Source organism: Cylas formicarius, unplaced genomic scaffold, assembly GCF_029955315.1.
Source record: "Cylas formicarius isolate icCylForm1 unplaced genomic scaffold, icCylForm1.1 PGA_scaffold_10__41_contigs__length_53128322, whole genome shotgun sequence".
In the NCBI taxonomy this organism is placed as follows: domain Eukaryota; kingdom Metazoa; phylum Arthropoda; class Insecta; order Coleoptera; family Brentidae; genus Cylas; species Cylas formicarius.
The window spans coordinates 40,459,852-40,482,744 of record NW_026844214.1 but is presented as its reverse complement, the minus strand read 5'-3'; the positions used below and the strand labels follow the sequence as shown (position 1 = coordinate 40,482,744).

The 22,893-nt window shown below is 34.0% G+C and overlaps 1 protein-coding gene across 2 annotated transcripts in view; it reads right to left on the bottom strand.

Moving 5' to 3' along the window:
• The window catches only part of LOC132708140 (uncharacterized), a 48,012-nt gene that overhangs the window by 8,135 nt on the left and 16,984 nt on the right, over positions 1-22,893 (bottom strand). For both annotated transcript variants that reach the window (XM_060680275.1, XM_060680276.1), the window contains 3 exons: positions 21,609-21,884; positions 21,363-21,547; positions 17,937-18,387 (listed from right to left, as the gene is read on the bottom strand). In XM_060680275.1, coding sequence (XP_060536258.1) covers positions 17,937-18,387; positions 21,363-21,547; positions 21,609-21,884 — 912 coding nt within the window. The remainder of the gene's footprint in view (positions 1-17,936; positions 18,388-21,362; positions 21,548-21,608; positions 21,885-22,893) is intronic.

Sequence of the window (22,893 nt, the reverse complement as noted above, 5' to 3'; positions counted from 1 at the left end):
TAGTTATTCTTTTACTTCCATTTGATGGCGCGTTTTTTTTACACTTATCAGTTGAGTCAACCCAACCCTTTTCCAGGGTATCATAAGTGTCGAATCAGGTTTTATCCAAGTAAATAATTGGCCTTTGTCGCTCTCTGTAAATCCTAATTTTTTTCTAGATATTCCAGTCGCCATTTACGAATTCTAAAAGATTCCATTAAAACTTGCCTTTTGTCATTTTTTTAAAAATCTAAAACCCATGTGTTGAATACACTTCCATAAGGTAGTTCTGCCACATTTAACACCGGTTTCATCTTTTTCAAGCCTCCTAATTAAGATATCTTATGTAGGCACGCTTTGTTCCTCGTATAACTGGTAAATTTTACGCCGTATTATATCTTGATCACTTTCCTCTACACTCGAGAAAATGTCAGCATCGCTTCTTTTTTTCCTCGCTGAAATGGGATTATTCACAATTTTCCATACAGTTGATGCTGGAATTTTCGTCAATGTGGCCGTTTCTTCTAAAGATGCTTGCTTGCTGGCACCACGTTCAACTTTCTTAGTCTCAGTAGAGTAGTGTTTTCTACATTTGGGCGGGAGCATCTCCTGAGATACACTAGACTTGCACATATTTTGCATAATTCGCACACGATTCGACACACGCTGTATTACACACGAAATAAGAATGATTAGTAATAAACTTAAACTAAGTAGTATACCAAACCAAAGAATATTAAATACTGGTAGGTATTATATTATTTTCTATTACGGTCCACAATTTTACCTGAATTTAAATTCCGAAACTTTAGGTAATAATCTTGTTGCATTGTATGTTAATGACCCCTCTTGGATAATCCCATTCAAAATCAATTGGTCACTTTTTTATATCTGTGCCTTGTGGACTGTATTTTAAGAATAGGAAAATTTTCTTTCATTAAACTGTTATATTAATTCATACTAGTGTGCTTTTTATAAATCTTCCGAAAAGATTCCCTACTTGAGGTAGCTCTATTTCAAGTTGAATTTGTCCATTAGATAGGTTGATCTGCTATATTAAAAACACATTAGAAAGGTTGAACTCATTTCCAATTTAAAGGTTTAACATAATGATAATATTTTCGTAAGAAAGAAATACAAAATCTTATGTAGATAATTGATAAATAATGGATGGTTTCCCAGTTTGCTATTGCTTAATTTGTGGGGTTGGTGGAATCGTGAAAATTAAAGACGTAACGACATTAATGACATAGTTATGGATGGTGTCCAATAACGAATAACACGAAAAGATCGTGGGGTCCCAAAAAGTCTATTTGACATGCACCATGCAGGAATAGTGAGACGGGTGGTCATGATGCGTTTCTGAAGAATATTGTTTTAACAATTAAAACTTTACATGAAGAGTAGCGTAGTGTTTTGAACATTGTCTGTTGCCAAGAGACTTTGCATGCGTTCGTACGAATTGGCTTGGTTGGTTTTGGAATTGGATTTTATTACAAAACCATCAATAAGTTTTGATGGAAATACAAGAAATTCGTGCCAAAAAAGTTCCCATATATTTAGATTTAAATGGTTTGATAGGAACGATACCGTCAATAACGGAAATTCTTAAGACGGAAACGTTTGATAAGAAGTATAATGTTGTATAAAGTCTTCCACCATATCACGGGAATTTTAATCCGATCGAACTGATATGGGGACAGCTGAAACTCAGTTTAAGAAGAAACAACGCCTCGCCGCAATTTAGTTCTGGGGCAATATATTCATCACCTGTCACGATATCATAGACATGTTTGGAAGCACCGCGATAGTATTTTGTTAGTATTTCCTTCGACTAATCAATACGAGCCTTTTTTTGAGCTGATGTGTGGAATCCAACGCGGACAACCACCGATTTTGGACGACCTTCACAAAGTTCATCCTTAAGAAAACAACGACCATGACTGAAGTCTGAAAACCAGCGATAAACAGTAGATGGTGCTTTAACTCCAAAAGCCGAATTAAGTTAGTTCATCGATGCATTGTTGTTGAGTTAGTCCAAGTCTAAAAATTATTGTAAAAATTGTAATATTATGTTCCGGATTAAGTTAAACACAAACAACACTCTTTCGTCAAAACCTAACTAAGTAAACCTAACCTCAAAATGTCAAACTTTCCTATAAAAATGTTAGTCGCCAGATGGCAGGACTAGTTTAAGAAAATCCCGAAATATAAAAGGTAGACCTCGTATACGGCAAGAAATATTGTGGGCAAAATACAATGTGTTTAAAATTACATTTACACTATACAGGTTGTATCAAAGTTGTCTATTTTTATATCCTTTATATTTCAGCATTTTTGGATTCTACCATCAAAATAAGTGTGTCTGAATAATGTTTAAATCTAAATCTTGAAGTTTATGAAATTATTTGATTTTTGTCAGAGTGTAATCTAATTTAAATTTTTCAAATAGTAGAGTGTAAAATGAAATATAATTTATTGAGCCAGTCAATTTGATCTAGTTTTGATGATGAAGTGGTTAGTATGTGATTTCAGATATCTTATAACTGTATTATTCACTTTCTGTGATACTTTCTTACGAAGTGAAATTAGGTTAAATTGTATATTTAACAGTTATAACTTGCGGCATGTCTAAAAACAACCAAGTAAGTACTATAGAAAATAACATGGACTAAAATAATAATACTAATAATAGTAACATATTAAACTAATCAAAACTAATTATAAAGATAACATGAAACTGCGGAAGCACCTGCAGTTTGATGATACATTCATCATAATAATACACAGTTATTTTTGTTAAATGTTCGTTAGCCCAAAACAACACAAAAACAATATCCAAATTTCAGCGTTTATAAAAAACAGTAACAACATAAGACAAAGCTGACTTCCTAAAAAAATTATCTGACATATCTGACTACATAGGCAACTAGATACAATATAGTATATTATGCGATAAGTACGGTAATAGTATGTTATGCAACAAGTGCGGTAAACGGCATTTGACTCACGAGTTTATTTGACACGAGCGGAGAGCAGCGGAGCGAGTTTTTAATAAACGAGTGAGTTAAAAAGTTTACCGAACGTGTTGCATACTATACTTCTTCTACGACCGTTAGTTTTTGGGTACATTTTCGCAAAACAAGACGAATACATTCACTGACATGGCCGTCAGAATTGACAAATATCAAATTCAAGGCGTGAGAAATATCTTCGAAATCATCGGATTGCTCCCAAACCCGTGCGGTAAAATGCCGGAAATGCCGGAAGCGGCTCGAATCCGTGAGAAATAAAACTGATGTGGTAAAGTGGCGCAAATTAAAGTTAAATTTCATTTTGACAAATTTTAAACTATTTCATAGGTATTATAAACGTTACTGAAACATGCACTTATTTTGGCAGTGGAATCAATATAAGGGGGATTAGTAGAATAATATAAAGCGGGTTCCATTTAATAAAATAACACTTTGATTCTTTTAACACGTTTGGGACAACCTGTATAAACAACGATACAGTTCCCCTTATGATCGACTACAACGTTTGTATTTGTATTATTTTAATATTAATTTGTATTTTTTTTAACCAGCATAAGTTCTAGCGATGGGTTAAATAACGTAGAGCAGCGTATCAATCTGATAATGACTCATCGGTATAATCGTAAAACGATGTTTTTTCAACCCGATAATAATATCCAATAAATATTCATTAAGGCGGTCGACGAGGAGAGTTATTGTTTAAACTTTCTATAAATCACGGATTACGAAATAATGCAGTGCCACCAGCCGCGGCGTCTCTTAAATTGCGGGAAATTTTTTCCACGGAGTGGCGCTATGACGGTTCGTTTTTAATGTTTTCCGTTTGGTAAAATATCAAAGGCAACCCTCATAGTATGTAACAGTTCGCCATGTGCTCGCGTAAATAAATCAAGTTACATAATAATATATGTAACCTAGCAATAAGCTATTAAAGTAATACGAGCAAAGCGGGTTCAAATGTGGAGCAGGTAATACCTGCCCGATATACACGATGCATTAACATATAAAGGCGATTTGTTAATCGCCGCGGCAAAAAACAAAACGCGACCGCTATTAATGTTTACACTTTTTTTGACACCGACATTCAAATTGACGTAATTAATAAAGTATCTTACGGTTTTCTTCTTTACCATAACGAGAATAATTAAACACCTAGTTGACAACAACAATTGATTTATAAATGCCGCAAACGATTAAATAAATAAAGTTAATTTTTGATGCGGCTCCCGACCGAGTGGAAACAGATCTTTCTCGAGAATGAATAGAAAAAAACCATATATTTTACAACGGACGATTTTTTTTCGCAAGCCTCAAAAAATTGCTGATTATATAATCGAATGTTTATTAGAGTCGGTGTTGCAGAAAACTGTGTCAGTCGGCTGCAAACGCACGCGAGATTGTCGACGCCGTTTAAGAAATGAGTCCGGCCGAGTGGTCCAACATTGGATTGACATTTCGGAGCAAACACTCCCCGAACCGCATTTTCAAATAGAAATACGCAAAACCTTCTTATTACGCCGGCCGTTGCATTTATAGGTTATAGGTATTCGGTTTGCGTATTATGATAACAATTCGTTATCTACTATCGGAGGTCCTTTTAATTAGTACAAAAAGTTTATGATCTGTTCATAGATATAAGACAGTGACCAATTGCTTTTGAACGGGATTATCCAAGGGTGGTCATTAACAAACAAAATTGTGGTCCGTAATAGAAAATCATATGATATATGATGAGTTTAATATTCTTTGGTTTGGTATACTACTTAGTTTAAGTTTATTAGTAATCATTCTTATTTCGTGTGTAATACAGCGTATGTTGCCGTCCAAATGTAGAAAACACTATTCTATTGAGACTAAGGAAGTTATAAACAATGTTTATTTGACTCTGATTGAATGTGGTGCCAGCAAGCAAGCATCTTTAGAAGAAACGGCCACATTGACGAAAAGTCCAACATCAACTGTATGGAAAATTGTGAATAATCCCACTTCAGCGAGGAAAAAAAGAAGCGATGCTGACATTTTCTCGAGTGTAGATAAAAGTGATCAAGATATAATACGGCGTAAAATTTACCGGTTATACGAGGAACAAAGCGTGCCTACATTCGATATCTTCATTGAGAGGCTTGAAAAAGATGAAACCGGTGTTAAATGTGGCAGAACTAACTTTTAGAATTCGGAAATGGCGACTGGAATATCTAGAAAATATTAGGATTTACAGAGAACATCAAGAGTCAATTATTTACCTGGTTCGACACTTATGATAACCCCTAAAAGTTGGCTCGACTGATAAGTGTAAAACAAACGCGCCATCAAAAAGAGGTAAAAGAATAACTATTTTGCATGCTGGCTCTAAAGATGGTTGGATTCCAAATGGACTTTCTCTGTCTGCGAAAAATATTAAAGATTCTTCTCTGGCACCACCGCTGATTTATTTGAACGTTGGTTTAAAAACAAACTAGTTCCAAACATTCCTCCTAATAGCGTCATTGTAATGGGCAATGCAAGTTATCACAGTAGACAGTTGACTACAACCCCTTCATCATGTGACACAAAAGCAACAATCCAAAACTACGTGTATAATAACGACATTTATTTTCACGTAGATTATACCAAAAAGCAATTAATTGAGGTTCTACAAAGCTTGAACCTACAAAAGGAATACGTCTGTGATAATTATGCAAAAAATTTAGGGCATTCAGTTTTACCACCACTGTATATTTAATCCCATTGAACATGTTTGGCACCAACTGAAATCTGCCATTCGACTCCCCCGTGTTAACTCCAATGTCCTCAAACTTATAGAAATCGAAGTTTTAACATCCCTCCACAAAGTTGGGCACATTCTGTTAAACATATAGAAAAAGCAGAACAATCGTATATCCATATTGCAAATAATATAGAACAAATAATAATTTGATGTAATTTAAGTAGGTAATAAAAATAATTTGTAATAAATATTGTTTAGTATCTTTCCTAACAAAACCCCAAATAACTAAATTCTAAGCAAAGTACGGACCTGTTCGGCCATATATTATTCTTACAGCTTGCCCGGGACTTTCTTTAATTCGTATCAGTTAGTCACTTTCTTATATCTATGAACAGACTTTACTCACTCATGCCGTGTAGTCTATTTTGCAGTACGGTGTGTCCCAAGGTATATCGTCTTGACTTTGGACGGACTCTATCTTAAATACCAGGGGCTAAATCCAACATTCCTAACAAGCAATGATTTATTCATAGGTAAAGGATAAGACAGGAGTGAGTCAGGTAGAAGTCGATCACGTGTCGGATGATATCAGTGGCAGTGTTGAATAACCTGTTTTACCGTGTGTTTCGAAAAAGTCACTATAAGGTTGCTGATGAGATATTTAGTCAAGGGACGAATTAAGTGAGGAGTGTTGCCTAAATATGAATGGTTGAAATGGTTGTAAGGTTAGACAAAAAACATTCCGAGAGGGGCAATTAATCACTCTCGTGTTATATAATAATGCAACAATGTTAACATTTTTATAATTATGTTATAAATAGTTAAATTAGTTCTTTTAGGGGTAATGATGGATTTCCGAGTGTTCTATGAAATCTGCATACAAAACATAATTACTAAGCACACATACACAAACCCGTCTACGATTTGTTTACGTACATACATGAATATGAAATGATGCTTCGGGATTCAAAGCGCCAAGTTCTTAGCAAACTTCACAGTATTGCAGCATTTTTGCTATGAGTCTTAATATATATGTTGTCACATAAAAGACGGTATTTTTCAAAAAATAACTGTGCTTAATAAGAATCCATTAAATCAGAAGCTTTTAGTTTACGACTCACTTTTTGCGTCCATTATATATAAATTATATTAGATTTGGATTTGTTGTGTCGTGAAATTGGGTTTTTCAACATGGAGAAAAGGTGGGGCTGCTATCATAGTGTACTTATATAATCAACTAAAGATGCCCTGAATATCTATTTGATAAAACTAAATTTAGATATGATGCCCATAATTTGGACTTAAGGCAATAAACAATTACACACATTATATCGGCTCTCCCTCATAAAACTTTGTTCTGTATGAGATCGCTTTCGTAAAAGGTTTCTTTAAATTATAATATGAGTGTTAAAATGTTACTACATTCTTTTATTATATACTTTTTTTATATATAAATAAATTGATGTAAATAATAATAGGTACATGTTTCTTTCTTTTCTGTTCTATCGTATTTCTCTTCTTTTCCTTGCATATTTAGTTGCATATTATACGGGCTTCACAAACAATTAACAATTAATTAATATACGCCAATTGTAGGTCGAGTGAGGAATTGTAACTTCAACTTCCCCTTTCGTGTTGTATTCTTCTAATGTATTACAACAAAAGCATGTTATTATTATTATATAGTTACATAATTTGGGAGTTGAGAACCACTTTGATCTCTCTTGCTCATTAGGTGGGGGTCTTCAGTTACCATGTTTCAGGCATGTAATTGCATCTAGTGAAGTCAAAAAATATTTTCAGCAAAAGGAACACAAAATAAACTTCAAATGATTACGAAAGGGAAACAAATTTTAAGAACTGACAAGAAAAGCGTACACAGAATGTACTAATTCCAGCGCTATGAATAATATTTTACTGTTGTTTGTTTGTTTTTTGTTATATTGGAAAGCAGTTAAAATTAAAGGTGGAATTTACGCATAAGTCAATTTTATGACTAGTTTGGCTTCCGATATATTTGTTATGATTGTTAATACTTCTAAAACAGCTACAAATAATAAAATAAAAGCGACTATTATTTCACCAAACGAAACCAAATTGAAAATATGTAGGTACTTAAATAGTTTTATACTAAAAGCAAAATTATTCATTTAAATTGTTTTTAAGTATTGCTTACATTTGAGGCATTAAAGCAAGGTTTAATGCCTCAAATGTGTGTAATGGCTACTTGTGACCTAATCGGTAATTTGGCATAAAGTAATAATTTATAATAGTCGCTACTTTGAGTACTTTGATTACTGCCACTAAAAGTGTACGAATAATGACAATATGTTACCATACGTACACCGTGTACCAAATAAAATGACCCACTATGCGATCTGGAAACCCGTAGGAGATACGAAAAAAAGTTTCGTACAAAAGTTTCTTGGACCCTCCTGAAGACTTAAAATATTATTTTTTGTTGATACAGGGTGTCCCGAAAATGTCGCATCCGACATCAACTTTGTTATTTTAAATGGAAAACCCTGTATATATCGACAATTTTGGAATCCTTGGTTAAAATAAAAGTCATTTTCTTAAGAATTTTGCATAATTTAGGCAGAAATTGAGGTTATGTTTTTTTCCATATTTTGATTGTCGCATATAAAATTGTGTTGTACTGATCCAGGTATTGCAACGAAAATTTAACCACAGACTAAGGAGATGATGCACTACTCAATCAGTTTGACAGATGCTTCTCAGCTTATACAGGGTGTCCCAAATAGGTGGTGCGTTTTGGTGAATTCAATTAACAAAATCTCAAGATTTTCAAATGGAACACCGTATATTTTTATTCAGATATCAATTCTAGGATAAAAAATGAGGTAAGTTTGTAATTTATTTTATATTTAAATTTTTCTTCCTTTTTGAGATATTCGAGGTTTAAATTCGTGTTGAAGCTGCCCACATTAGGTTACTTGTTGTGAATATTAGGAATTTTATGCGAATAAAACCTTTTGGGACACCCTGTATCAATAAAATTATAATATTTTAAGTCTTCAGGAGAGTCCAATAAACTTTTGTATGAAACTTTTTTTCGTATCTCCTATGGGTTTCCAGATCGTATAGTGGGTCGTTTTATTTGGCGCACGGTGTACGTAGTTCTATTACGGTTTGTGATTACATGGTACATTATTAGAGCATCATCATGTAAGTATTGCTAAAACACACAAAATAAACTGCAATACAAATTTAGTATTTCGTAAGTAAATAATACCGTCTATAAATACAAAATTAACGAAAATCAAGGTTAATGTTGCCGAGGTGTGAATCACGCGTGAAATCCGGTACCAGCTCTGTGAAATCTGTAAAACCTGTAAAATCCGTAAGATCTTATGAACTCATAGGGTATTTTTAAAATATGGTTAGATTTTTGAGCGCTTTCCATTCATTAAAGCAGTTTTAAATAATGCAGCAAACTAATCTAATAAAAAAAGGCCAAAATGTGATTAAATATAAGTATTTTCAAGATCTCCGCAGTTCATTTTGTTCAATTGGCATTTTTAATGTTATAATTAATAAAAGGAGAAAATGCAAAATGCATGCTTTGTCTGTTTTGTGTAAAAGATGATTTTTTTCTAATAGTAGAGAATGTATTGCATTTTATTCCCAAATTCCCACTCAGATTACGACTTTCTTATATATGTCACAAGACAGCAAAAAAATAGAAATGGTAACGCGGAGACGGGAGCTGATGGCGAGCGAGGCGATCAAGAGCTTTTGAAAATTGTAAGTATAAACCTCATTTTCACATTCTTTAATTATTAATTAATATTAACAATTTTATAGTATATATAAAATTTTTCTGCTCAATTCTTTTATAGTAAAATAAGGAAGACATATTATGTTTTTTGATATATCTTACGTTTTCAAGCAAATTATTGGTAGCTAAGGTGTTGACTGTACGTAAAGATATTGAGGTGATGCCATTTACAAGCAAACTATTGTTTGGAGTCTTAGGGGACACCAATGAATCCCATGATGGCAGATCCTATTTAATTGCATCCAAACAATTGGAAAAAACAACAATTAAATTATTACCAAATTTTTTCAAGAAACGTTAATCAACTTCTTTTTGCTAAACAGTGTTTCGACAGAAAAATTCATACACCCTACATCGTGAAGGCAGCACAAAATTTAAATATATTTCATATTACTTGTTTGGTTCATGGTATCAATCAGATAGCAGAATGTAAAAGAGACCAGTTTCCATTGGGAAAAAATTTAATTAATCAAGTATAAAAGGAAAATTGTCCAAATACTAGAATACCAGAACCAGCAAGCTCGCTTTGAACTTCGAATTAGTTTAAAAAGTTATCGAAGATCTAAACAAGTCATCTCTTGTCTCTCTAATAAATGCAAAATCTTTTTTATAACCCAACAGTAACAGAAAATTTGCTATTTATAAAAAGAGATTATTTTTTTGTAGCACTTGCAAAATCGGAGGGTACCTGTGTTTCTTTGACAATAAATCAATTTGAAGTAGATTGCAAGTACTGTTGGCGTTGCAGTTATAAAACCAATTATGTCAGTAATTGAAATTAGCAGAGACGTTGAAATCCTGAAATTTATTTCAGAAGTTAGGCAATTTCGCTAATTAGAAATACACTTAATTTCAAAACTATGTTTGCTGATAAATATATGCATTTTTTATAATTTTTTTTTTGTTTCATTATCACATGATTCTATGGTATAGGTAAAAAAATATTGGAGTTCTGAAGAACGGATTTAATTATAAAGAAATATAAAAAATGCATATTCGCATTTTTTGTTCATTGAGATGAGTATATTATGAAAATTTAATTGCGCATATATTTCGGGTTTGCATTTTTTCAGCTCCTTAGTTATAATATATAAGGTGTGATTTATGTATTGTTCAATCACTCTGGATTATTGTTCTAATTGAGTTCTTATAATGTCCAATCTCAAGGTAACTTAATGCCTGTAAACATGGTCTTTTAAGGTATATGATGATTCGACCCTTAAATACTTTTACTGTACTTTAAATATATGTCTATTATTCTGAATAAATTGCTGCCCAAGAATTTACCAGAAGGAAACAGTCATTCTGTTAAATTATTGTTATTGTTTTTTGGACGTTTTATTCGTAATATTCGCTACTGGTAGGGAAGATCTTTGGTACGTTTAAATTCTCAAGTTTCGTCCCATTACAAAGACGTAAGATAAGGTCATGAAAAATAGGTGGTTCCCATTTGAAAGAAAAATATTTGAAATGCATTTTTCGGTTTGGCTCTAATGATATTTTTTGTTATCACCCTATATTAATAACTGTCGAAATTTCAAACCAAATATGTTAAACATGCCATTTTATATAAAGAAAATTACTAAATGAAAGTTGATGAAAAAATAAGAAAGAAAAAAAAGAAACTAAAAAAGAAAATGTTGAAAAAAAAAATCAAAAATATGATTTTTATGTCCATTTTAAAAATGTATACATTTTATAAAATTAATATGTATTAATTTAACACTGACACTGACAACACTCATGCATTTTTAATTGTTTTAATTTTAATAGTTTTTTGTTACGACGAAATACAAACGGTGAAATCCGTAAAATCATTTTAATATTACTATAAAAAATTGTTCGTTTAGTATCGTCGTGAATTCATTCCAGTATTCAACATCAAAGGAAAAGCTTACCCTTCAAATCCAAGGGCAGAACATATTCCAACAAATAATAGTTTTTGATGTGAAAATTTTATTCTCTTTTCTATAGCAACATATTTGCAATTTTGTATTAAATTTTGCAGTAGATTCCAATAAATTTATGTTTTTCAATTAATAATGTCGCCTTTTAGAAAATCTCGACTTTCATATTTCAATTTTTTACTGCTTTTGGCCGAGAGTGGTTGGATTATTCGGTCACCATTACACTTTAAATTCGATAAAAACGGATTTCATTAAAAGCCTAAGCCTAAAAACGGATAGCAGAGCCAGTAATTGTGGTCAGTCGCCGCGTATGCAAGTAGCGTGAGCTGGTCGAAGGTTCAAAGGTAATATGTAAACATTACGAAATATTTCCAATATTTACTGTTAGCAGCGCCACTATCGGCCAATAAATTCGCGGATATCCGCGTCCGATGCGATGCCTCCATGGAAAGATCGATTCGCAAAATTTACAAATTCTTTAAGGGATTCTGTGGGTGAGCATTGCACGCGACGGTCTAAGCTTGGTGCGCTCCCGACAGAATCCTTTGTAATCGTCCCCAAAAGTTATGGAATCAGTTTCCACTGAGTGGATTTAGTGTTTTTAGTGTCTAGTGTCTAGTTTTTCCTGTTCACGCCGATATGGAGGTCGGATGGGCCCGGATGGTCCGCGGGGAAAGCGGGGGAGGCCGTTTTTTTTGTTATCGGTCAAAGTCCTATTTTGGAAGCTGAGAATAAATCTTGGAAGTAGCTTTTTTGTTAACTGTTGGTCTATGACCAAAAGAAGAAATTCCTCGACGGATGTCGGTAATGGACAAATGGCTATAGTAGTCTTGCCCAATTGTTTGTAAAGAGCAAATAAGAAGAAGATATTCTTTACTAGTTTATTTATTCTATGATGGAGCATTGCACGCGCCGGTTTAACCTCCGTTCGCTCCCGACAGAATCCCTTGTATTCGTCCTCAAAAGTTTGATATCGGTTTCCACTGTGTGGACTTAGTGTTTTTAGTGTTCAGTGCATGTTTTAAAGTGATAATCGTCGTCGGCCCCGTCGTTTTTCCCTATTCACGCCGATATGGAGGCCGGATGGGCCCGGATGGTCCGCGGTGGAAGCGGGGGGAAGCCGATTTTTTTGGTATCGGTCAGAATCGTTTTTTGCTAGCTGAGCAAATTATTGGTTATTCTTCTTCTTTGTACGTGGTGGTCATTGACCAGAAGCGAAAATCCTCGACGGAAGTCGGCAATGGGCGAATGATCCTAGCAGTCGAGCCCAACATTTTTTTGTGAAACGCATAATTGAATTGAATTATTCTATGATAATACCGTTCTACTGAGTGATTCAGATAGGTCAAGAAAAATGTCTGTTGTCAAATGAACGAAAACTTAGGAGTGTATCCTCTGCATTATTAAAATGAAATTCACTTCTTAATAGAAGAATAAGGACCTATATAGGCAAAAAAGGCCGGTAATTCAATAGCATATATTAAAGTTTTGAAAATATTTTGCATTTCCGATCTAGCGTAATTAATTTAACGCAGTTAATATTAATTAACTTGATTAGCGAAAACCCCATTTCGCGAACTCTTAGTCTTACGTTCCCATTGCGAGAAATCCAAAAACTTTCACCGTTTTGTTGTTTTTTCAGCGGCGTCTACAAATAATGCACTTCCTTAAACGAAATATCTAACGAGGGGGAAACTGAATTAAAAATAATAAATGTAATAAAAATAATCCTGCCCGTAAAGATAAATGTATAAGAATAAGACATCATTGAAGCTATAAGTTGGGTATACCGCTTTGTGTTATTGTTTAATTTATAAAAGAACCTCAATATAAGCGAGTACTCAGTGTTCGAAATTTGCAACGCGACCGCCGTGTTAGTTACGTCGGATTTCTGCATTTCCGCAAAGATCGTATTTTTGCTGTTTGCGTTTGTGACGTCTACACTAATCGGTTTTATTATGTAAGTTTTAGATATCGAACGCTGTGACATTTATTAATTTTAAACATCGCACTTTATGAATCGGAACGAAGAGAAGAAAAAACTTCTCACTAATTGGCTAACCCGCTGTCGTTTGACTACGGGTGGTGCGTTGGTTAAGACGTCGCGCATTGGGGCCAATATCTAAAACAATCGCGATAAAGGAAACCACTTATTTAAAATTAGAAGCTAAGCTAATAACCTGAAATATACGTTTACTCCGGAATCAAAATTACAATAAACGGTTATTGGAAAAAGACAGCGTATTATTTTTTTTGCTGCTTATTCTGAATTAGCGAATTATGTACGGATTAAGCACGCGGAAAGTGTTACTTTAAGATTTCAGCTTCGTTATTCGAGTGCTAATTATTGAAAGTTTAAACCTATAGATTTGTTAACGTCGTGTCGATTGGAAATGGTTTTTTCTAGTAATTTTTGTATATAGTCCATGTATGGGTTAGTTTAAGTATGGGTAGTCGTATGATTAGATTTCACTATTTGTTAAGTTTACAATTAACACTTTAAATAAAAAAAAAACAACGTTGATGCCAGAGTTTCTGACTTAAGGCGCATGCAAATTGACATTTCGTGCGTCATTTGGCACATGCAGAGTTCGAGCGCTATTTCAAATTTAAATGTGATTGAAAATCGATTTAATTTTATTAAATGGTTAAAATTTGTAGTGTCCTATATTGCAATAAGAAATACGTTATGATTAATGGAGTTAGTACCGAAAGGCACGTATATAAGATGTTATTTTTACGATTATGATAATTTTTGTGTTTTAATTTTGTTGAATTTCCAAAAAATAGGGATCTGCGTAATGGCCAAATGAAATTTTAACCCTGTCATCAATGCATATTATTGTAACTGTATCCTTTATTCTTCTTTTAATATAGTTTGTTATGCAACACCCTTGATAAACATTATTTTAGTCACGAGTTTCACCAGTGGCTGAAGAAATTTATGAACGGGTTGTATATTTTTTCAACGCCCATTGCTTTTGGGTGCATTTTTAGAAAACAGCAATAATACATTCACTGAGTGACATGTGACGTGACTATGAGAACTGACAAATCTCAAACGACCATATGCGGTTAAAATCTACTGAAAACAGTCGATCGCTCCTAAATTCGTGATTTTTGTACCTTAAATATTGGGAGCGGCTCCCGAAGATATATGGATAATGAAGATGACGTGTTAAAGTTATATGAGAAACGACTTTTCGTGCGAATTTGCTTTCCTTCCTGAATAATAGAAAATAATAAATTAATTAAAAAAATATAATGAAAGTTTGCATGTTGGAAGATTCATAGTGTTTTGTTTTATATGTAACTTGGAAAAAACTTATTATTTTGTCTATTGTTGATCTTGATATCTTTAAAAACAAATGAGTTACATTAAACATATGGTACATAAATATTTAAATGTGAATTTCGTTACAATACGAGCACAAAGTATTTTAGCCGATCAATTTTCTTTGATTATGAGTACAGATATCTGCCCAAAAAAATTCTATTTGATATACAGCTAGAGCGATACAAAAATGAAGAAATACGTTAATATTTTTAAATATTAATAATATATTAATAATGCCCTTTGAAGTATTTAGTGATTTTTTCAAATTTTGCGATACGATTTAAAAACAAAAAAAAATCGAGTATTTTACAAATAGGCAGTGTTGAACGGTTCTTGCCCAACTAATGCACTACAAGCTTTATATGAAACTAGGGGTCAATAGTATGGCTGTTAAAAAATATTTTGCTGAACTACATTGTATAAACATTTTTTTCTGTATTTTTTAAAAATCTCTTCTCTGAATGGTTATAACAATATCGTTAATATGACAGCATGTAGAAAAATTAGTTCTTCTTTTTAAGTGAAAATCGTGCGACGGACAGATCAAATCTGCTTTTTACAAAGCTTCTGAATTCCTCCTGCGTCCGATTTTGCTGAGTCGAGCTAACGTTTCCGCAATCCTCCTGTTGACTTCTTCAGAGCTTGACTGAAACTGCCTAGCATTTTACTCTGTACCTGTATATTGTTTGAGGGGGGCGGAGCTAAATGAAGGGCATAAACACTGTCTCGGATGACTGATTCCCATATTGGTGACAGATAAAGGCCTGAGTCGAGGTTAAGATTACTTATAGATTTCTATAGGATTCTCGTATTTTTCGTTAGTAGAACCATTTATTACATGCGAGAATTTTAGTTTTATCGAATAAAATTTTAAGTCCGGTTTCGTGATTGTATTCGGCAACTGCTGATGAAGTCAGCTCTGAAAAGCCAACAGGATGATTGGCGAAACGTTAGCAAGTTCGATTCAGGAAAATCCAACGCAGGAGGAATCTAGAAGTTTTGTAAAAAGCATTACAGCAGCCTGTAAAACGAATGCAAATGTCTTTTTTTTTTAAAGAAAATATGTGGCATGTCACTGACTGTCTATGAACAAATAATATATTTTTTAATTGGGTCGCCACTGCACCGGTTAAATCGAAAACCCTTTTTGTGAATAAGAAAATATCTATCTAAAACAAAATATCTAGTTTTTAGTTGAAAAAAATAAAGAAATTAACTATAATTTTTATTTTAAGAGAAATCAGTGGCGTACAGTCTGCCAAAATAGGCATGTGAAATTCTTTTGCGCCTTTATCGCCCTGTATCTCAAAATTTAAGACGTTTAGGATATATGTTCATAAGAAGTTTTCCTTTTGAAATGTTTTCCTTAAAAAATCTCCCGCTTAATTATTGACATTCAATTAGAAAGCATCCTGTATATCCCGCACCAAAAGTCTCTCTTGGCGTGGCATAATGTAATGATACTAGCCGAATATACAGGGTGTCCCAGGACATGACTGCCATAGCTTGGAAGTGTATTGCTGGGGTGATTTCAAGTTAAAAATATCAAATGAACATACGCTCGCTATTCTCACTGAGCTACAAGCATTTCAATTTTTAAAGACCAGTTAAAAAGAAACCGCTTTATTAAATTAGTTGCTCCAGTATCACGTTCGGCTTTTATAATATTATTATTAAAAAGTCCATGTGACTATGAATCTTACGTATTGTGACAGTAAACGTCAATTAAATAAATTCTGCATGTTTTTGTTTGTGTGTTACATTAAAATACTCTTCGAGGTACAATGTTTTCTTTTTCGCCGACATTCACTTTGGTTCTGGATTGCGTAATGGAAACGGACGAGCGACAGTTGCAGCAATAGGCAAGTTTCCAATAGCTACTCCTGAACGTCTCGGAACTTGCTCAAGAAGTGGCGATACTTAATACGATTGATGCTCAAACTTCTACTAGTGTCCGAAGACTTAATGTAGGCCGGATGAGAGTATGGAAAACTTTACACAATTTCGGTTTGTACGCATACCACATCTTACAAGCTTTAAAAACTGTCGATTATGATTCACGACTTGAATTTAGCCGCTGGATATTGAGAAATAAAAATAATTGTAACATAATACTATTTAGTGATGAAGCCTCATTTACCCGAAAAGGTATCAATAACGCCAGGAATTCACATTGTTGGGCACTTGAAAATCCAGACAAACTAGGGAATCCCATATTCAAGATGGATTTTCCGGTGAATATTTGGTGCGGCTAGGGTTGTGGAATTGACCAGGTCAATTTTTTGTGTGTCAATTGACCTGTCAATGAACTGATCAATTGACCGAAATAATTTTAAGAATACCAAGAAATTTATATTTATTTATTTATATTGTGCGTTACGTCGCTGTGGCGTTGTTCTGGGAACCAAATGGAGTCGATATTATTATTGGGATTCCCCGAATCGCTAAGTATCATATTCGGATATTCATTAAAGAGGGTTATAGGACATCACAAACCCATGATAATTTAATATAAAATACATATTAATCTTTAAATAATGATAGATAACACTCTAAAATTTCAAGATATTATTTAAAACATTTTTGGACTAGTCATTTAAAAAGTGGTCAATTGACAGGTCAATTAATCACGGTCAATTGATCAGTCGCAACACTAGGTGTGGCGGCAACTTCGTATTCAAAATTATACAAGCCGGTGGATTGGAAGAGGTTCAGCAGTTCCTTGACCAGCAACGTCACCTGACCTTAATCCCTTAGGGGACTGAAAATCTTAATTTATGCAGAAAGTATTGAAAACGGATCAACTGATAACTAGAATTATGGATGCCGCAGAAACTATGCGTGCTGATCCTGAGACAGTTAGCAGCAATTCTAAGAAGAGTTAGACTATGTATACAGCAACTGGGTGAATATTTTGAACAACTAATTCAATAAAATAAAATATAATAAATAAGTTCAGTTAGAATACCGTTCTGTTCCACCAACACACACCCAAGCTATGGCAGTCATGTCGTGGAACACCCTGTATATAGAAGAAACCCAGTGTCGCGTTTGGTGATAATGTAGTCTCAGATTTTAGGCGTATAAAATACGTAATTTTAAAAATAAACGCAAGTCATTGGAACCCGGTACCAGCTCAAACTCTTCATTACAAAAAAAAACGACTTACGTATATTGGAACATCCGTGGGCTTTCCCGTGAGGTACTGTTCCGCACCTTCGGCCCTCATCCCATAATACAAGGCCCAGACGCTCGGCTTATCCTCGGCGTCGGCCACCAGCGACGTGCCGACTGCATTTTTTTCCACCGGAACCACCACCTGTTTGTCGCACTTGAAGTCTTTGAGAAAAACACTGTCACCGATCGTTCTACTCTCTTTCGTGAGTTTGTGACGACACAGGGTACCGTAGATGAGAGCGTTGCGCATACCCCTGGACAACCCCGCGACGTCGTCGTGAAGGAAAACTGGCGCCGCGGGCAACAGAGCGTCGGACGGGCGTCGGTTCAAGGTCGGCGAGTCGCTGAAGCCGCTACTGGACGAGTTGGAGGGAACCCGGTAGATGTCGTCGTCGCGGCAACTCGATGACGAACGTCCGCTGGAAGATGACTGACTGAACGCCCTGAAAGCGTAGTTATAGTTGGGCCTTTTGACATCTTCTTTTTGAAACTACACCATTGTTTCACTTAATTAATTAATTAAATTATCAATTAATTAATCGAAAGTGAAAAGTGACTGATTCCAGTTTGGCACAATAGAGATTATTACACAGGTCTACAGTGATTTTGATGTTTGAAAGCTGTTTGCTTATTTGTATATTTTTGGTGGTCCTTTTTCCAAAAACACCATATTTTTACTCTCTCACGTCATTTTTTTATAGCGCTCTATATCTGAAAAATATTATTTTATAAATACACATTCCTATGACATGAATATGTTTTTTGTAATTTGGCAACACCGGATAATATTAGATTTCTCTGCAACAATATTCCTGATTTAAATTCAACATTGTACATTGTACATCGCACATATTGTACAATAGTAACAAACTATCCTCGGTTCCCGTTGTACATTCGGTATAGTTAAAAGAAACGTATAAAAATTTAGGACTTCTTTTGAAGATAAACTACCAAGAACATCAGTGGATGCTTTGTGGTAACCTTAAAGTGCTGTGAATGCTCCTAGGACAACAGGAGGGTTATACAAAATTTCCATGCTGTGAGTGGGATAGTCGGGCAAGAGATAGACATTGGATGCATATAGAATGGCCCTCTAGAACAAGTCTTCCACCTGGTAGCAAAAATGTATTAAGAAATAGCTCAGTTGACACCAAACAACTTTTACTGTCTCCTCTTATATTAAATTTGGCTTGACGAAGCAGTTTGTTAAAGCCTTAGACAAAAATGGACAGTGTTTCAAACATATTTGGGAGAAATTTACACCAGTATCTGTTGCCAAGATAAAAGAAGGAATTTTTCTTGGGCCGCAGATATGAACATTATGCAAAGATAGGGATTTTCAAAACACAATCGAGAAAAACGTCTAGGTTTCATTTCAAGAAGTAATTGATGTTTCTTCGGATCTCTAAGGACGAAAACTAGGAAAGTATTCTTCAAAATATGTTACAACACTTTCATCGTTTAGGATGGATGTAACATGAGTTTGAAAGTGCATTTCCTGCTTTCACACTATTTTTCTGAAAAGCTTAGAGCAGTTAGCGAAGAACAGGGATAGAGGTTTCACTAGAACATTAAGGAAATAGAACGGCGATACCAAGGCAGATGGAACATAAGGATGAAGGCGGACTACTGCTGCTACTGACGAAGATTTCCATCAAAAAGTCTGAGAAAAGTTTTTTTTCACTTCTTTTAACTAGGATTCCACTTTTTTACAGAAAAAAAATATTATTTTAAAAATATCGTTTTTTTTAGTATTTGCAAAAAAAACTTACGTGATATAAACAAATCCTTAAATTTGTTGAAACCTGCCTATGAAAATTATATAAAACCAGTTTTCAAAATAAAAACATGTGTCAAAAAGTTTAATTTTGTAGACCTGTATTATTAGAGGTCTAAATTATTGAGATAGGAGGTTTCTTCTTCTTTCAGAAAGAAAAATAATTTTAGAATTAATTGTTAATGGAATGAACGATATTATGTTGATTTTTAATCCCGCTCGTTTAGCAAATAAGGAGTAGGAAGAAATTGTTAATAAAGTTCTAAAAATTAAAGCATTTAAAAATAAATAATAATTCATCGAGTTATTTGCATAAAATATATAAATATGATTATATAAATAAAGTAGTTAATGATAATGTAGTTAATATAAACGAGTATTTTAATATTCGCTACCTATTAACCTATTAATTTAATGCTCACAAAAATTTAAAAATTGTCTCTTTTTCGACAAAAGAATAAAATTAAAAATACCGCAATTTTCTAACCAACACATTTTTTAAAACGTTAGAAAGACTTAAATATTTTGAATTTATAAGTAAACCACTATTTCTGTAGACGCTCCCTAAAAGCGGCACTTCAGTAATCCACATTGCTCTATAAACTGCACATTTTAAAAAGTTTACCTCTGTATACACGAGAACTTTCATAAGAAAACCATAAAATTTTTGTTTTTTACGAGTATATAACAAATTTTTCCGTAATGTCGTGTCAAAATCACTTCGAATTAGATACAAAACAAAGTATGAAAAATGTGTACGAATTCCTACTTAGAAAAACGACAATATCCTCGATAAAAGATATTTTTAACATTGAATCATTAAATAAAATTGTTCCTACTTTGGGTAACCTGAAGAGGAAACTAGAAGAAGATGAAACCATTATAATTATTAGCCGTGCCTCCTTCCTAGAGTTATTTGTACAATGCAATTTAAATACCGGAAATAATCAAAAACCAAGTGAATATTTAATTACGATCAGGAAATTAAAAAGTTTAATATAAGAAACTTGGTTCAATATACGCGATACAATATCCAGAGGACGGGTTGTCGGTAAAAGCACTTTCAAAAAAAGGAATTATAATAATTCACGCTGATTCAGTAGAAGGACTAATACCTGCTGTCGCCGGCGAAGAAAATTAAGGACTCTATCTTGTACTATTATCAAGATTATCTTTAAAAAAATATTGCATATATTGAATATCTTAAGGTATCACATCCGAATTCCTGAAGTACAAAACCAAGTATAAGAATATTAGTAACAATATATTCATTTTGAATCCAGTTACAAGAAAGCACAACTTTTGGATGTGTTGAATTATTATGCTATTAAAAACAGTTGGGGCATACCTTAAAAGTCAGTCTCTGTCCTACAATATGGACTGTTCGGGTGTTTTATTGCCGTCGCGAGGTTCTTTCGACAACTGCCGTCAAAATCCAAGACTTTGAGACACAGAATACGAAATTACGGAATAATTTTGGACTTTGCCTAAAAGTGGGAGGCAATACTTTACTTTGCCGGTAACATATACACCAAATTCAAATCACTTATTTTATTGTTACCGAATCAAATGTCCAGATACATTATGCGTCTTTTAGAATAAACAAAAAGGAAACGCGTTTAAAAGTGACTGTTCTAGTACCTCATTACCGAGCTGACCCGTTTGCTGTTGCTCAAGTTGACGCACAGCCTCCTCATCTCTTCCTCCGTCGTATTTCGCAACGCGTCCAATTTTAGCGTGATTTCCTCGTTAATCGTCCGGAGCATGTCTTCCGGGCTGCCCATTTTCCCGTCCAACGTGCGGTTGATGCTCGCCAATAGATCCACCTATAAACGCAGTCACCATTGTCATTGAGGCGCTGTCGACCATTTCTGCGACGCCGCTTACCAACAAGTCCTTTACGGACAAATCTAGTGAGCGACGTGCGTCCGGACGCGTCGACTTAATTTCCGGTACGTAATTGAGGCTCGTATATAACAACAATGCGTCATCGACCAGGGAATCGTACCGGCGATCCATCGGCCAAATGGGCTGCGGCACAGGAAGATCGACCCTCCCTTCCGGTATGGTGGACAACGTTCCGCCGCCGCTGGACGATGATGAGTTCGGTATCGACGCCGAAGACGCCTTCGCCGGGGCGACGCCGACGCCTTGACCCGCGACCTGCGGTTTACTCGCGTGCATTTAGCGTTTTTAGTTGGGGACCGGTTATCTGACCGGTAGGTCCATACTTATTTTACGAAAAAAGTTTGTGACTTTGATCTTTTTACAAAGTTTAGCAAAAGAAAAAGTTAACGCCATCCTATATCGATCACTGGGTGCAATAGTGCCACATCTACAAAATAATAGTTTCGAGACAATCAGTGCTTTAGGAAAATAAAAACTGAAATATTTATTACTACTACTACTTATTACAAAATTTATAGAGATATGTTTTATAATTATATATTGATTTATATTATTCTCTTTTTATAACAACAAAAATTTTGAAAGTCCTTTTTTAAATGTTTTAAAATTTTGTACGGTTATTGATTTTTTTTTGCACATATCAATTTCACAAATAAAGTGCAATATTTTAATAAAAAAAATTTCAATAAAACAGTACATCAAACTTTTGAAGTAATTTTATTATAAAGAAAAGTATAAAAATATAATACAGCAGGTTCATTTGCGAGTTACGTATATAGGGGTAAAAGACCCAAACAGGAAATTAATAAAACACTAACAAATGTACTTAAACTTTGGCACATAAACAATAACTACAACAAACATCGAAAAGGTATAACTCAAAAACAACCGACCTATAGTTTTTGATACATGTCGAAGTAGGTATTATTTCTATAATATGAGAAACAACTATCAGATTAGTAGTCTTTTAATATGTAAACAACAAAAACAACGGGTCTACAGTTTTTGTACTTAAACTTTGGCAAGTAAACAAGTACTACAAAAGGTATCCAAAAGCTGTAACTAAAAAACAACCGACCAATAGTTTTTGATACCTAGATATTGCAGTAGGTATTATTTCTAAAATGAAAGAAACAACTATCAGATAACTAGTCTTTTAACACGTAAACAATAAAGAACAACGGACCTATAGTTTTTGGTAGAGAGCTACTGTTGTTAAAATTATAAGAAACAAGAATTATCATGGCACGTAAACAAAAGGTAA